General features: G+C 37.5%; 1 protein-coding gene and 1 long non-coding RNA gene across 3 annotated transcripts in view; both read left to right on the forward strand.

Annotated features, from left to right (window-relative positions):
• LOC127059594 (uncharacterized) overlaps positions 1–17,659 on the forward strand; it is an 876,248-nt gene that overhangs the window by 560,370 nt on the left and 298,219 nt on the right. The window lies entirely within an intron of this gene.
• On the forward strand, positions 2–16,014 carry TMA16 (translation machinery associated 16 homolog). Of its 2 annotated transcripts, XM_018926667.3 has the most exons (8): positions 77–92; positions 575–672; positions 1,273–1,385; positions 8,027–8,064; positions 8,868–8,952; positions 9,438–9,586; positions 14,254–14,296; positions 15,646–16,014. In XM_018926667.3, the coding sequence occupies exons 2-8, from the start codon at positions 607–609 to the stop codon at positions 15,818–15,820; spliced, it is 669 nt and encodes a 222-aa protein (XP_018782212.1). In that variant the 5' UTR covers positions 77–92; positions 575–606; the 3' UTR covers positions 15,821–16,014. The 2 variants fall into 2 exon arrangements, with proteins under 2 accessions (XP_009099425.1, XP_018782212.1); XM_009101177.4 differs by lacking the exon at positions 575–672 and having other exon boundaries at positions 2–92.

Consider the following 17,659-nt stretch of genomic DNA (forward strand, 5'->3'; position numbering starts at 1 on the left):
GGAACGGAGCGGCCCCGGAACGCCCGCCGTGCGCCCGCCCGGAGCGCTGAGGATGCTGCACCGCGGCGCCGGAAAAAGACTCGCTCGCCATGGTGCGTGTGCCGGGCAGGGCATGGGGTCTGGAACAGGGACGGGGACGGGAATAGGAATAGCAGTAGGGGTGCGGCTCCCGCAGCCTGCGCTTCTGGGGACGCGATGCTCCCGGACCCTTCATCGCCTCCGAGAGCGGCCCCACCGCGTCCCTGGAGAGGCAAGCCCGCTGGCGGGCTGGCCCTGTGGGCCGATACCGGCCGTGAGCTGACTTTGCACATAGAAACTGCTGCATTTCCTCCCGGGGGGGTTCGCTCCTTCTGGGCTGATACCGGCCGTGAGCCGACCTAGCACATAAAAACTGCTGTATTTCCTCCCGGGGGGTTCGCGTTCTTCTGGGCCTTCCCGGCAGGGCGGCCCCAGGCGGGGCGGGGGGAGGCTCGGTCCGCCTGTGGAGCCAGGTGGGAGGTGCCGCTCCCTGAGATTTCCCGACGCGTTCAGAGTAGTTGTGTCTTTGACACCATCTTTTTTTTTTTTTTCGCAGCCCTAAGCACTGATGTTATCCTAGAGAATTGGATGTACTATAGTCTCCGTTTACTGATGGCCATTTATTGTGATGCTAGAAAGCCCCCTTGCTTTAAGGTGTTTCTTTGGGTGCAGTTAAATAGCATATTATTTCATAAAGCCATTCAGTTCTGTTCAAACGTTTTCTTACCAGAGAGTAGCATAACTTAGAGTAGTATAATCATACTCTGGAAATTTGTGAGCTGTGTTCCCTCTCTGTGCAGTATGAAGGGGTAGCGAAGGAAAGCCTCTGGCTGCTCCCAGGAGTGAAGCATTCCAATGATCTGTTGGAAGGAACGAGAAATTTGCTTTATTACATTGTACAAATTACATGAGGCTCTTGTCAGAAACCCAGATAGGAGCTTGAATGGGCACATTTTTCTGCAGAGGTACAGAGAGCTAGTATTAGTTTCCTAGCTGCACAGTTCTAAAGTAGGTACTCTGACTAGTCACTATGTAAGATTTCTTACAGCATTTCCCGTGCTCTAGCGGTTTTGTTACAGCATGTACTGGCCTCAAGTAATTTTGTTATTGAAGTGGGTGAAATTGATAACATGTTACTGAAAGTTAAGGGCTTTCTTAGATACCAGTGCATGACCTTTTCAGTCTTTACCCTGGTGTGTGCTTCTGTCTTCCCTTTGATGTTTTACTCAGCCTTGTTAGTCCATATCTTTTCAGCCAAAGATACGGAAACCTCAAGGAGGGAAGCAAGAGAAAAAAATTATCCATCCCTACAGCAGAAAAGCTGCACAGCTTGCAAGGGAAGTACACAAACAGGAAAAGAAAGAAAAGTAAGTTGACAGCAAACCTCTGTACAGATCAAAGAATAACATCACAAATGATACATTTTTTTGTGGTAGTGGACATGGACTGTTATGCTGATATAACCACAAGGAAACAGAAAGGCCTGTATAACTTAACACTGCTGCTGGGCCATGTGAAGTGGCAGGTTTACATGCATTAAATGAGGTTATACAAAGTGTGTAGTTCTGCTGCTTTACTTTGGGTGTTGTCCTTACAAGTTAGATTTCTTGCCTTTGATAATCTGAATAGCACGATGCTGGTGATTTCACATGTAGGTGAGTCACCTAGTTTGGCTTTACTTCAAGTTCAGTAAGAATCCTGCTTAGGGTCTAGTTGCTTCTGCTAAAATGCTGAGTTAATAGAAAAGAAAACCCAGAAACCTTCCTGCAGAAGACTTGTGAATAAAACTGTATAGTTAACTCCTCTTTGGGGGTTTTGTGCTGTTCCATGGCAAGTTTGTTTTTCTGCTTTTAAGTTTTACCTTCCCCTCCTACAGAGGGAAAAGACAGCTGGTGAAGACTGGCCTTTAAATTATATTGTCTCAGCTTGCTCGTTGTTATGCATAAATATGTTTATTTAGGAAGTTACTTAAAGCATTTCAGTCTTAGTATAGCACTACCTAAACTATATAATGCTGTATAAATTGTAGTGTCTGAATGGACCATATGAGCTGAGCCCAAATACTCATTTGTCTGAAGCTGTTAAATTGGAAACTCCTGGACCACAGACTGTGCAGTTTTATTGTTGGGATTGATGCACAACCTTATGCACAGCAGTTGCACTGTTGCTTTTCCTAGAAGGGGCGGCCTTTGCTGCCACAGTGGGGTCACGTAGCCTCCAGAAGGGCTGCTGCAAGAATGCACAAGCAGCGTGTGTTGGTTGGGCAACAGCAGTTTTCCCTGCTGTTTCGTATTTTTTCTGTGCTCTCTGACTATTGGTAGTGAATTTTTATTGCAGAGTATTTTCCTACTGCTAAATTGACCACTTTGTCCCTTAGCTCTCTCACCTTGTGTCATAAAAACCACTCACAGCTCTTAATCACAAAAGATGACTTCATCTTACTTCATTCTGAATGCTTGCATTCGTGACTTCACCATACAGAAAAACATGCACAAGAAAACTTAGTGAGGGAACAATACTTACTGGTTACTCATCATGACATGGCACACAGAGCTTTAGTGACAGTCTGGTGTGGTTAGTCACGCTGATATGGACAACAGTGCTCATGTTTCTTCTTGGAGTGCTGCTTTTTCTTCCTCTTGCAACAGCAAAAAGTTCAAAGGCCCTGCTGAAATTGAGATAGACAATATCCACTGCTTTCCCCTTATCCATCCAGGCAGTTGTTTCATCATAGAAGGCTATCAGGTAGGTCAAACATGACTTACCTTTAGTAAATCCATGCTGACTACTCCACATATTCCTCTATGCAGGTGGATGGAGATGGCCTCCAGAATGAGGTGCTCCATTGCCTTTGCAGTGATTTAGGTGGGGCTGACTGGCCGGTAGTTCCCTGGGTTCTCCTTCTTGCCATTTTGGAAGACCAGGGTGACATTTGTTTTCTTCCAGTCCTCAGGCTCCTCTCCTCATCTCCACAACCTTTCAAAGATAATCGTGAGCAGTTTAGCCATGGTGTCTCCCACCTTCCTTGGCACTCATGGATGTGTCCCTCAGGGCCCACGGCTTTGTGGGTGACAAGATTGCCTGGGTGTTTTCTAGCTCAATCCTCCTTGGCCAAGGGAAAGTCTTCCCTTCTGCCATTCCTTAACCCTGGTAAGAGATTCCTGAGGGCTGCTCTTGGCAGTGAAGGCCCGTGCAAAGAAGGCATTTGGTATTCCTGCCTCATCTCTCCTTTGTTGCCAGAGTCCTCCTCAATTCAGTAAGAGGCCTACATTAGCCTTAGTTTTCCTTTGGTCACTGATGTGTTTGAAGAAGTCCTATCCTTGCTATTTCAATCTAGGCTGATTGTAAAAGACGTAACCCCTATTTTGCACAGGGAAACCATTCCACTAAGAATAGTGTGTCAGTTTTGACCATCCACAGCATATTGTGATAGCAAAATGGTATTATATTTTGTATCTTTATATGTTATAAATAAGATTTCTACATTTTACACTTCTGGGGCCTGAACAGTTAACATTCTGTACTTTGTAGATAGATCACTTTTGTTGTGGTGTTCTACAAATAAGTTGCACTAAAAACATCCTCCAATTCTCTATGTTCTATTTTCTGTATTGTCTTGGCTTGAAGAGCAGTTTAATTTGAAAGACATGTATAATGTTAATTTTTTTCCCCTTAGTGTTTTTAAAAGACTTGTTAAGGATTCCAATTTCTTTTGAATCTCTTATCTAAACTATCCACTTGGTAAATTATCAGGTTTTTTTAATATTGTGAATTAAATACATGTTGAACTTTTTATTGTAATTGCTTACCTTTCAGTTTCTGTTATATAATGGTGGGGTTTGGATTCATTTTGCATAGCTCTGAAAAAGACAAGGCAAATTTCTGATGCTGTGAATGGAGGAAAGCTTCCACTCCTACACTCTTGGGAAAAAGAAATAGCTCACACCAGTTTTATTCTTCTGCATTACTTCTGCAGGTCTATTAAATGTCTTTAAACAATTTTCCAAATTGCTTCTATTGAATGACAGCCCTGTTCTCTGGTGGAAGGTTAGTACATCATTTGGTGGTAAATAGAAGCTGCCTTGTAATCTCTACAGAATTTTCTTCCTTAGTCCCGTCTACAAATCTGGCATTTTTTGACCATGCCTATTATTGTGTAGAAGTTGTCTGATGTATGAATAGGACACAAAACTAGAAATGGAATTCTCAATGTGATCTCACTAGGTCTGAGTAAAGGGGATAATTTTTCTGTACAGGCTAGTGCACTTCTGCAGAATGGAAAAACTGGATTACAGTATTCAGTGAATGTAGGAAGTCCATAGAGGTCATCTGTACTATTTATATTAAGCTGCAGATTTCCTTCCCAGAGGATGCTTTAATTGTGGCTGGCTAAATTTGTGCAGTAATACTTTTTCAACATACGTGCATTTTATGTGTTGATTACTATTTAGCACAAGGTGTAGGGTGGAGGAAACCCTTGAATGGTATGCTACTGGAGGGTGAGAATATCTTTTATAGAAGTATTAGTCAATGCTTTTGGGTTTGTGTGGTCTGTTTATTTTGTTTTGGTTTGGTTTTGTTGTTTTTTTTTTCCTTTGGTACTTGTCAGGTGACAGAATTCAGGACTGGAGACAGTTTAGGCTTCTATTTGCTTATTAACTTTCCTATAGGATGGAGGAAAGGAAAAAACTAGTGTGAATGTTCCTGTTTATGTTATACAGAAAGGAAAATTGCATTAAGTTATGAGATGCATATTGCAGTATCTTTTCCCAAACTAGATAATAAAAAGTGTAGACAGTATCCACAAGGAATGTGAGTATTTAAAATGCAGCATTGGGAAAAAGGAAGGAGAAATTCTGCATTAAGTTGCAAAAGTCTTTTGTGAGCTCCATTGTCCACTTTTCACTGCAAGCATTTGTAATGAAATATGTCAGCAGTTATAAGTTTACTGTCCAGAAACTGTGACTGCACTACAGAAGACCAATCTTAACCATAATAAGAGGAGACAGACCAATTGCTTTTAGAAAATTGGCTACAATCTCAAATAATCTTGTTCACTTCAATTACACCTTTTTCTTGCCTGCATCCATCTCCTCTCAATTCTCTTCAAGGTCTAATGAGCAGCAACAACTTCCAGTGTATTACTATCAGTTTATTCTCTCTTAATCTACATGTGAATTCTTATTCCTTTAGGCAGCTTGTTTGCTCTGTTAAATAATTACATGGATGTTTTTATGAGACAGCAATAGCTGCTTCACTGGCAGTAGTAGGACACTGACTTTTCTACGCTTTAGGAAACCTGACTGTAGTGGGAAATTAATGAAACTTCTGTAGTAGTGATATACTAACACCAGTCATGTTTTCCAGCAGCTGCAGAAATAGAAATTGGTTTTGGTAGCTAAAGCTAATCTAGCTGAGCATTTTTTTTCTGTTGTTTTCCCTCCTGAGTCAAAATAGACCCTTTTTATTGTGCATGCACTATAAATTTCTTAGTAGTCAGTGCATTTTGAGATAAGCCAGTCTAATACTGACATGCTCTGAAATAAGACATCTAAGGAGTTTTTACAGTGATGGGCGTGTAGTGACCCTTTGAGAGTAAGCAATCTTAAAATGTTTGCTGGTAGAACTCTGTGTGTGCTTTTTCTGAGGTTTTCCCCTGTCTAACCTCCTAATCTCTCTTGACCCACTGTGCTTCTGCTTGCATTGCTTGTGGCAGTGATGCTTTGCGACATACTCTTGCAGATTCTTCATGAGGAACTGAAAAACTGTTAGCTTTTAAAATTATTTCTTTTGAAAAGCTTATCTTCATTTTCAGAGCCATAGAAGGCATTTGTATTTGTGGATATTACCAGAGAAAAATACTGAGTTCATAATCTGATTTGGAAAATACTTATTCATTGTTAGTATTTAGAGTAGAACAGTTGAATTCAATATCTGAGATAAACAGCTGCTAAAGGAACATGTAAAATTTACTTTTAAAGTACCTAGTAAACATCAAGAAAACAACTTACCATTCTTATCAATAATCATTGCCTAAGCAGAGGATTTCTGGAAGGTGGGTGAAGAAGAAAATCATCAAGAAACAGCAGCCTGCCACAAGAGTGTGTCCCTGGCCTTACCTCCCCTTCCCTGAGCAAAAGCTATTACTCACTGTGTGGAAGGAGAGGAAGTTTCTTTGACTCACCTGATTTGATTAGCCTCCCTGCTAATGCTATTGTCTTCTAGCAGTCACTGAGGTGAGGTTTTTATAAAAAGTACAATCTGAGCCTATCATTCATTATTTCTCATACTGAAATTAGTTGTGTGCACCAGGAGACTGAAGGTTTTTTGTCCAGAAGAAAATGGTGGTTCTGTACTTTGCTGCTTTGATAAATAAATGATTTATTGTCCCTTAGCAAATGGCAGTTTGTAGTGTTTTAGAATGCAGATGTGTGAAATGATCCTGTTTAGGCAGCTTTCCTAGATGCCATTGCCATTTTCTCCACGGCAAAGCTCTGCAGGCAGGCTCATCTGGCAGTGTTGCCTTGCAGGGTTCCCAGCAGGGATTGCTGGTGTGGAGTTCCACTGAGGGAAGTATGTGTCCTTTTCTTGGATGTTGTTACCATGCTTAGAGCTCCTTGCTGTAAGCCCTCTGAGGATAAAAGCCTGCCCAGCTTTTTTGAAGGCTTCTTCTACACATGCTGGGGTATCCATAGAAGTAAAAATTTCTTTAGTGCATTAGTGGAATTCTTAGCAGTTCACACATGCTGAGCATTTGCTTTTACATGGCTTTTAGAAAGTCTTCAGAGTATTCTTGAAAAATCTAATCGTTATTTAATAATGTAGGTTTGTGGACAAGTGACACAAGTGTGTTTTTCTCTAGAAAGTAAGGGTTTATCTTTTGATCCCAGTTTTTGTGGTAGGTGATAGACTTCTGTGCTCTTATTTCAGTTAGCTCTAAAATGCTCATTAAGTTTTACAGAGTAAAAGGAATTTAATAAAGGAGCACAATAGCTTTGAACTGTGATGAATTTTAGAATTATTATTTGTCAGTTATGACCTCTATGATTTACTTAATCCATTACCAATTTTCCTATTTAATAATAATAATCAAAAGGCAATTTTGTCAGAGGTCCTTGAATATATACACTGAATATTTATGGTTAGGATGTTTTTTCCAGTGACAAATTTCATACTTACCCCAATAATTTCTTGTTTTCCTTTCTGGATACAACAGAACTTTGCAACATCCTTTGATGCAGGCTGAATCTGACACCTTCAGGACAAAAGAGTATGAGGCTCGGGATTTCCTGCTAGAGAACTTCTCTTTTTTGAGAACTCCTAATTATGATGAAAATTAATCCCAAATAGAACTGTATACCCACATCTCGTAGAGTACAGAAGGCTTTTGAATATCCTGCCAGAGATTCAAGTGGACTTAAAAGTACTGTGAGAAAGAGTTGGGGAGTTCTTTAATGAAGTTGTTAATTTTGGTTTCTTATACTAACTTACTATTCACTAAGCACAAACTTTTATTATTACAAGCTTTAAGGTATCAGAATGGTATTTTTCACATGGCATGCTTGATTTGCAAGAATGCAGTGCAGTGAAATCTCCCAACTCATTAAACATACCAGAAGAATATCAGAAATACTTAAGAAAATTGTGACAATGCAGCTCTTTGGTGTAATTCCTTTTGTTGCACTCTGAGAAAAATGTTGTGTCTTTTTTTCTTCCAAGAAACTTTTTAGCTTGATAGGTAAACTGGACAAATTTCAGCTAGTAATTTTACCAGAAAGTAGATCTTTTGGATGAAACAGAAAATGTTTTACATTATTTGGAATTTGTCATATATTTCTATTTGAATTTATAATAACTTCTATATTGAATTTGTCACATATTTCTTTTTGAAATTATACCTTGACTTTCATTGTGACTGAAAATAACCCCAACTTTTTGAGAATAAAATTAAGGTCATTGTTTATATGGTACTCATTCCTGGCTAACACATCTGGTTTTTCTCTGCTAGGTTGAAGACTGACAAAGCTTTGCGTTTAAGTATTATTGGTAAGCAGAAACTTCTATTACTGAGTACAGTATTCAGTTTCTTAGTACGGATTCGAAGTTTTATCAGCTTTTTAGACATACAGTTAGAACTTCTGTTTCTATAATCTGATTCTGCAATCTTCAAATAGACTTGGTTGAAATACTGAAATACCTGACATGTCCACTTAATATATACAGGATTGAATTTGGGGCTGAGCATAGCTAATCTTTAGGCAGTGTACACAACAGCAGACCATTATAGACCAAATGAGTGTTTTGTATCTGTACACATATTTATTGTATTTGCTCTCCAAGCTTTTCAAGCTTTTTATAACTGCTTGTAAAAGAAGATGATATATGTAGCTTAAAAGACACATTGTGTTAGCAAGTAAATTCAAAACTTTGTGACACTACCTGGAATATTTTTCTCTTCCATGTGATTGGTCCTGCAACTTGTCAATTTAATCTGTTTAAAAACAGATGTGACGATCAGAACTCTTACTCAGCCACTGTGTTGGTTTTTTGCCCCTAAATTTCCTTCCTAAGTAATTGATATAGTGATATTTTAGTTATTTTCCAGTAAAACAAAGCCTAACTTTTATGTTTTGTTTCATGTAAGGGACGTATAAAATAAATCTGAAATTATGTGGAAATGTTTCTATTACAGCTGCCTTTGTACCTGGTACCCACAGTATGAGAGTCTGTGATACCATTCAAAATCTTGAAAAATGGTGGCGGGGGAGATTTAAAAACTTTAAGAAACTTTAATATTTATTGATGCTACAGTGGTGGTGTAACCATTAATATTGAGTTTATTCTTGTAGGAGAAAAACTGCAATGGTTTCAAAGTCACCTTGATCCCAGTAAAATCGAGTACACAAAGAAGGAAGCTGGTGAACTAATTGAAAAGTAAGACTGGTGTTAAAAACAAGATTTAAAAGCTTGACTTGTCTTTAAAAATAATGTGATGATGACTCAGAGGAGAATTTTTATACATTGCTAATTATAATATCAAGTAGTTGATTTTATTGCCAGTGACAAATATTGTGAGATATCTGTAGGCATAGAATTATTCAAGTAAGTCTTGAATAACTAGAATTATTCAAGTCTTTTTGTAGTTTCTTTTTTCTTTGAATTATTGAAGTATATCCCTCGTTTTGTAGTGTGTGGAGGACTTTAAATGATTTGGACAGTAGTAATCATGTGCATTTGCTTGTTGGGCTATTCTGTGACACCTGAATATGCAGATTTCATACTACTTACTCCTTGAGTCTCCAATAAGTAAAATAAATTAGAAAATAAATATAATTAGTAAAATAATTTATCAGACTAATTCTGTTTTGCAGTTTTTTTGCATGACTGCACCTAGCTTTTATGCATTTTATTTCTTTCAGTTATATGTGTCGATTTGATGCTGAATTGGAGCAGATTGAATTACAAAACAGTATTAAAGGCAGACAAGGAAGACAGCATGGTTCACGGGAAACTGTCATCAAGCAGACAATAGAACGTGAAAGACAACTCTATGAGGGCTATGGAATAGGTATGTAAAAGTATTATAAAGAATTCAGTCCTCACACCTGCTCACAAGGCCAGAATCTAAGCAAACTTTCCAGGCATTGTCCTTATTTTTCTCTTTAAGGAAATTACCTAAGTGCTAGGTGCTTGTGCCTTGCAGAGTTACTTGGGAGGAGGGCCACGGTGAAGAAAAGGAGAAAAAAAAAGATGGTGGAGATCTGACTCATACTTTTGCCTTTCTTTCTGCATCTTTGCTAGTACTGTCTTTTCAGTGCAGGCATATATAACCTTTTTTTCAAACTAAAGTGAGCTTTTAATGCACCTGCCTTGAATTCTGTACAGCTGCTGGTTGGACCTTCATTTGATGGCTGGAACTAGGCTGAAGGGAAGCAGCAATAGTTTGGTGAAATAAGAAAGACAAAGAGATAATGAAAGTTCTTCAAGCAAAGAGTTGTTTGGAGATAGTCAAGATAAGCGGTGAAGTATTTGTATTTTGCTTCAACCAATAATGTACAGGTTGAAACTGAGTGGTGAACTTGGCTTTAATGCTAAAGTATTATGCAGATATAATTGATCCTTCTTATATTAAAATATGTTGTGGAAAACATGAAAAATCTACATTATTCTGTAGTTAAGATTCAAAGCACAGCAAGGTTTGGGTTGTGTATCATATTCCCTGGTCAGCTGTCCCAGCTGTGTTCCCTCCCAGCTCCTTCTGCACCCTCAGCCTCCTCACTGGTGGGCTGGGGTGAGGAGCAGAAAAGGTCTTATCTGTGCAAGCCTAGCTCAGGAAAAATGAAAACATCCTGTTTTCATCAACACCATTTCCAGCTAATCCAAATTGCGGCCCTGTACTAACTACTGTGAAGAAAATTAACTCTACCCTGGCCAAAATCAGCACACCCTGATATGTATTGTACAAACCAAGAAAATTAATGACTTTAAAATTTTGCCAGTGCAGCCGGCAGAGGAATTTAAGAATATCTGTATGACTTCATGCATCATCTTTGATGTCTTAGAAGGAGGGGGAAAAAGTCATAGGAAACTAGATTCTGTGATTGTCATCAAACAGCTTAACTGTAGAGTGTATTCTTTTTGTTTTTGTCTTTTAAATTTTAGTTCTTTTTGTCCTTACTGCTTTGTGGAAAGCTGACAGAAGAAGGCAGTTAGGCTAGAGAAAAAGATGTCGAATACACAAGCACAACAAGCACAACATAAAAATCATGAAGAAGCTAGAAATATTGCAGGCAAAATTTGAGGTTATTATGGAATTAGTAAGTAAAGCATTCAGAGAGCACAGTGCAACTTCACATATTAAATACACTTTCAAATCATTCATTATTTGTTATCACAGCTGCTGCAGGTTTTGCTCTCTGTCTAGGACAGTGTTCATTCAGAGAAAATAGTTGCTGCTAAGTACTATAGCAACTAAATACTGTAATTAGAGATTGGGCATAAATGGAAATCAGCTGGAAACAGTGCTTTTATGCCTCTAGCTCATTATTAATCCTAGAAGCTTTAGTGAGTGGAGCTTTTATTACTGACTTAGATTTGTTGGGTTTTTTCCCCCCCTGTTCTTGAACTCAGTTATTTCTTGTATGCATGTGCGTTTGCTATGGAGAGACTTCACAGTATGTATTCTTTTCATTTAGGCAAGTCTGCTAAACTTTGATGCAGTCTATTTATATCATAGAATCAATTAAGCTGGAAGAGACTTCCAAGATCATGAAATCCAACCTTTGACCAAACACCACCATGTCAACTAGACCATAGCACTAAGTGCCACATTCAGTCATTTCTTGAACATTTCCCGGGCTGCTGATTCTTCCATCACTTCCTTGTGCAGCTCATTCCAATATTTATGCACCCTTTAAGTGAAAAAACATCTGTCCTGGCATCCAACATGAACCTTCCCTGGGTGTAGCTTGAGGGCATTTCCTCTTGTCCTCTCAAGGATATATGTAAATCAAAAACTAACCCTTTACAAAATGTAAGAATTTGTTTACAAAAGTGGTAGATATCCCAAAATATAGTAAATTGTAGTCTTTTTTTAAACAAACAGTAGCTATACAGGGAACATTATCAGTGATGTTGTTGAGGTTTGGCAGCTCCTTGTCACTTATTCCTCAAATATATCTACAGTAGTTTTACTGCAGTTTTCTTCCTCTTGTTCTCATTTTTGTGTATTTGGGTTTTCTGTTTAATCTGGTTTTACATGTATATAGCAAAGCTAATGAAAGGCAATGCTAGATATTTATTTATTTGTAACCCAGAGTTAGTATGCTTTCAGTGGAAAAGCATCATAATTATTTCATTCGAACACCATCCATTTTTGTTAATTTGCTTCTAATTACCTTGCATGTTCTCTCAGATGTGTAATACTAATCTTGGGGGAAAGTGGCTTTTAAAATTAAATACACTAGTTTTATTAATTAGTTCTGCAGGCTTCACATTACAGGGAAATCAATTTAATTCAGATGAAGGCTGTATCATTTCCATTTATTTGCTAATGTAACTTCTGTACTATTCGTTAGCTGCTGTTTGCTGTAGTGATCATTATTGTATAAGTGAATAATTTTTTGCCTAAAGAGCATATACAGTTTCCTTCTTTTTAACAGGCTGTTTGTTCATCCTCAAAAGAAAAGTAACACTATCTGAAAGGGTCAGAAACATTAAAAAAATGTTTGCTTAACATCTTTCACTGCTGTTTTGCTAAATGCATCAATTGTTGAATACTTTGTCTTAGAAATGCCAGACAATAAACTACTCCCTAAAATACTGTCTTCATTTCTTTCCCACTAACTCTTGTTCTGTATTTCTCGCTTACATTTTTTCTGTCTTTAGTTCAGAAAAACATGCTCCTGTGACTTTTCATTTTAAAGCAAATGAAGGAGTTCACAAGCAGCACCAAAAACCATGACACAGGTGCATGCTAAGGAGATGCAGCTGAGTTAGACAAGTGTTACTAATCCAGCATAATTTAGAAAATCAGTTACTGTGCAGTATATAATTAATTAATTTCTACACACATCTCTATTCTTAATCTTGCAACTCAGTAGTTTTTATTGTGCAACTTATTGTAAACACACATGTAACCGTAGCTTAAAAATTTTGCCACTAACAAAACAGTAAAGATGAATTCAGTGCCAAATCTTGATTTGACACTGAATCTTCTCCCAGAATGCCTGCTTTCTCATGATGTTGGTGAGCCCTGAATGATAGGCTAGATAAAACTGTTAGAATATTCTCTTTAGAAAAGGTCTGCATAACTTGAACCCATTTTATATTTTCCAAAAAAGGAAAACAAATGAAAGTCCTGGTTTGTCTGACAAGAACACTGAACTGTATGTTGAATCAGTGCTTTTATCAAAGGAAAAAATACAAATCTCAGCAATGTGCCACTTCTGCCAAACTCACTGTTTACATCACTACATGCACTGCTGGGGGTGAGTAGCACTGATTGCTCCTTGTAAGATCCCTAGGAGAAGGGAAGAACTTCTTTCCCTTGTGGGAGCTGGGATGTTCCAGCGTTTGGCACTGTGCTGCCATGAGTGCAGTTCAGGGGACTCCAAAGAAAGCAAGAGCAACCGTGGCTTTGTTTCAAAGCTCTGTTGGGAAGGATGGACTTAACGTGGCATGGATATTTGGCATGGATTGTGGCATGGAACCAAGGTTAATCAGCAGACCAAAAAAGCATTAGGTAAATATTTCTTTGCCTTGCCTTGCTCAGCTGTGAGCAGTATCACCTCATCTGTTTACTGAGGAGCAGTCTGCAGAAATCAACTGTAATTGTTACCAAAACATTTCACATATATTATTGATCTTCTGTTGGTAACTTCATAACCAAGTTTGAAAGGAAGGAATAGTTTTCTGAATAGTAAGGACTGTTCAGTAAGGACTGGCCACAAAGATAAACGGCACAGGTATCATCATCCTATGTTTTGTAGTAGCAAAATCATCCATAGTCCTGCATTGATAGCATGATGTTATTTATTACTGTAAAACTTGAGGAAATTGATAGATGAACAAAAGTAGAATGGTTTGTTCAAGGACAATATAAAAGTTGCTGAAATGTCACAATTTTAAGAGCTAAAATAAAGTGGATTTAATGTTAGAAAGGTAGAAATCATCTGTCTTGTTAAGAAGCCTGCTGGCTGTGGAATCTGTACAATTCATAGACAGCAATCAGGTGTTTTATACTGTCGGAAGATGTCAAGGCTCCTAAGGTATAAATCTCCATAAATTAGTGATGATGTTAAACACAGGCTGCTTGTAACATTGCACTGGACTGACCAGGAAAAGAATGGCACAGAAGGGAGGCAAAGCAGCTTTGGCATCCTATGTAAAAATCTGCCTAAATTTATAAATTACACTCAAGTAGGAAGATTTTGACTACTCCAGAAGGAAAAAAACAAAAGGGTCTGTTCCACAGGTCTCAATACAACACATCTGCCTTCCTTTTTACTAGAAAAGGTAATACAGATTTGTATTATTCTTTTATTTATTTTTTATTATTTTTATTTTATTATTTGTATCTATGTATATATGTTCTTTTAGAACAGTTTGGTTGCAATGGAAAGGAGGTATGTAGCCATTTTGGTTGAGGCCATTTAGCTCACATTTCTTCCTTTGAAATGAGACTCACTTGAATAATGTAACACATCTAACAGAATTAAATTTCTTTCCTATTAGAAATCCCAGACATTATGAACAGAAAGCATCTTAAATTTTTCAGGTAGGTTTTTTATTATCACTAATAATCTGTTTATGCAAAATAGTGTTTCTGAAGTTCACCTGTTGTATGTCTTTTTCATAAAAAAAGGAACTTACGCAAAACTGCCAAGGAATTTGTCATTTGAAAGAGCAGAGTAGGTGTGGCACTGCTATTTTGGCATTTCTTAGTTGTTACAAGCTGACCACCTGTGCCAGTTATTAATTAGAACATTGGAAGATTCAGATTTGACAGTTAGAATGCCATTTCTGAAACTTAAGTAGTTTTTTTTTCTCAATATTGTTTGATAATATTTTACCTAAAATGCTGACTTCAGCTGTTCTCAGTAGTGTTGGTATGTGTGTATATACTAGTTGAAAATCTTAAATGAATTTACAACCTGAATCCAGTTAAAAGATCTGGGAGCTGTGAAACTTGCTGCTGGCTCATCTGGGCCAGCATGTTGGTATGTCCTGGTAGTAGATTGAGTGAGCATTTTTGCTGACAACTCTATCAAGTGAAATACATTAAAGGAAGAAAAAACCCCAACAACTTAGGAATGCTTATGTTGCAAGGAATGCTATATCACTGACTTGCAGGGATGGTATTTAGCCAAAAGTCATACTTACAGGTTGTTGGAATAAAGCCAGAAATTCAAAAGAGAGACTGCTCTATTTATAAATATGCAATTGACTTCTTAAACAGGGACATCATATAGAACTGTTGTTGTATTGCCTTGGTAAAGGAAAAACATATCTTATAATTGGCAAATACTGTCTTTGTCCTTGAGAATAATTATCCATGAAGTGCACTTACTATAATCAAGAAAGCATTCTATTAAGTGAGTGCTGGTTTTGACTTCTATTTCAAACAACCCGTTCTCCTTCATGCAGCCTTTTAAAATAATACACTCACCATGTGAATTAATGTTTACTAACCCTTTGTGTTCTCTTCAAGGCAGTCATACAAGGTAACATTTATCATAAATCACTAGGGACTTATATACCTGTGATGAAGAAACTCTTCTCACCTGTTTTTCTGTTGCTTACCAGACTGCAAGTTGAATGAGACAAACCTTAAAGCAGGTGGCCAAAAGTAACTGAGGGTAGAATAAGTCTGTGGGAATAAAGTGAATAACATATTTTTGTTTCAGAACATCACATCTGGAAGTACTTATTTCTTCACAGAGAAATTACATAGTGTACAAAATCAGGTGAAATCTTTGTTGCTTATTCATTTCACAGTGGGACAGAGGATAACTTAGAAAAGCAGCCTCACTTGAGTTAGCATCTTCTGAGGAAATATGAATTAACTCTGTCATTGCTTCATTTCTGTTGGTAACTGGTTTTCATTACCTATTTTTTCTCTTTAAGAGAATGGGATGGTGATCTGAGGAAACTGCCAAACATCAAAATGAAAAAGCTCTCTGCTAGGGATGCTGTCTGCAGTCACCCTGAGGTGACAGATGCAGAAGCAAAAGAAGACTTGAATGAAGAAGAAGAAGAGGTGGGCCCTGATGAGCACCAGATGATTCAAGAGCAGAAATAGTGAAGGGAATTGTAAGAAATTTATTTTAATTTTCACTGGAAACAAAAATAAAATTTAACTATATTTCTAAAGGCTTTGTTAGTTACTTTTTTATTATCTGTTTACCTACAGTGAAGAGTAAACAATGTTTCTGGGTAATGCTGTATATTATTGGATAAAGTTGTTTTACCATAAATAAATACTTTAAACCTTAATCATGTAAGTTTATGTCTTGAAATCCCCCTACTAGGTAAGTACCTTTTCTGTCTAGATTCAGACTGGAATACTCTGTGGTCAGAAACCCTTACCTTTTTGTAGTAATTGCAATAATCTGTTAAACATGAGGAACTCTTCTCTTTGTACGTTTTCTTTGAAAATCTCTGTCAGGATCATGGAGTTCTGGAAATACTTCAATAAGATACTGAGTATTTTATGTTTTGTCAAGAGAATTTTAAAGAGTTAACTGTCCTCAGCAATCTGTATTGCAGAATTCAGATAAAAGGCCCAAGTCCCTGCAGCCTGTTTTTAAATATATCTTAGTCCATATTTTTTCTCTAACCCTTTTGTTGAGAATTGAATTGAAGCTACTCAGGACTTTTCAATAGTAGGCTTGCTTTATGAAGCAACTCTTTAAATGCTTTTAAATGTGTCTTTCAGGAAAGTTCTTAGCAGATTATCACTTCAAAAGCTGTAAAATGAATAAAAGAAGAAAAAAGGGCAAGGGCAGAACTAGGGATAATTTCACAGCAGGCATTAAGTTAGGACATCTCAGTGCATGTTAGGTTGTCTGGGCACAGAAGTCACAGTTCAGCTGAACTGTTTGTACACACGGTAGTAGGCACAGCTGAAATGTTTGTTAATTATGTGGAAATATTCCTGGAGGATGATCTTTCTAGTATGTGATCTCTAGTACACTTCTGTGTGCTAAATAATCAAGTTTTTGTCATAGTAAATAGTTATATGTGTTTCCTAGAATTCTTTTACAGACATCCAGGTGTGTATTTTTATAGCTGTGCAGCAAGAGTTACTGATGAGTGTTAAATCTGTTAATGTGTATATTAAATTCTTCCCTCTTTACAAATAGGCTTGTGCTATCTTTTCATGTCATAGGAAACCAATCTGTTTAGGTTATATAGAACTAACAGCTGTCCTCCTTAAATGATTCTAAAGAAACCTGAATAACTTTTAACAGACTTGGAACATGGGTGGGTAATGTAATTCATCTTCACGTGGACTGCAAGTCTTAAACCTGGCTAGAGGTCTTGGCCTCTGACACCAGCCTCATCTCCAGGCCATCACATCACTGCTTTGTGTTTGAGAGATCAGTCTGCTGAAGTTCATGGCAGGCTTTTGGTATTTTTAAATCTTTGTTAAATTGAGCTGTGTGGTGGAATTCATGTTATTTTGATTTATAAAACTTGAGGTGGTAAACTGTGGTAGAAGCTGAGCCAGAGTAAATTGATTGAATTAAACTTGTCTATGTGGTTGTTTCAGTACTTGGACAGATTTTGCCTTTCAGAAATTCATTTTGAATTTCTGCTTGTATACAAGGTCTGAGGTTTGAAATTGCAAGTAGAAACATTGAGTCACTTTCCCATGACACTGTGTAAAATATGGAAGGAAAATGAGCAGATAACTTGATAACTAGAAGGTGTCATAGCAATTACAGTATATTAGGCTGACATCCTGTTGAGTGCTTCAAAAAGATTGTCATGCAGTTATGAAGAATGAGATGTTCTATATTCCTTGAAACAATTCAGTAATAAGATTATAAAAATCTGGTTATGTGTGAAATTAGGTATTTTTTAAACTTGTTTTTTATTCAGACTACAACATGATTATAGATCAGATCTTAGTATC

Source organism: Serinus canaria, chromosome 4 (assembly GCF_022539315.1).
Source record: "Serinus canaria isolate serCan28SL12 chromosome 4, serCan2020, whole genome shotgun sequence".
NCBI classification, from domain to species: Eukaryota; Metazoa; Chordata; class Aves; order Passeriformes; family Fringillidae; genus Serinus; species Serinus canaria.

Coding starts and splice junctions, on each gene's coding strand:
- TMA16 (XM_018926667.3), top strand. CDS start 607: ATGTACTATAGTCTCCGTTTACTGATGGCCATTTATTGTGATGCTAGA. Junction 1,386..8,026: donor AAACAGGAAAAGAAAGAAAA/GTAAGTTGACAG, acceptor TTTCTCTGCTAG/GTTGAAGACTGACAAAGCTT. Junction 8,953..9,437: donor GCTGGTGAACTAATTGAAAA/GTAAGACTGGTG, acceptor TATTTCTTTCAG/TTATATGTGTCGATTTGATG.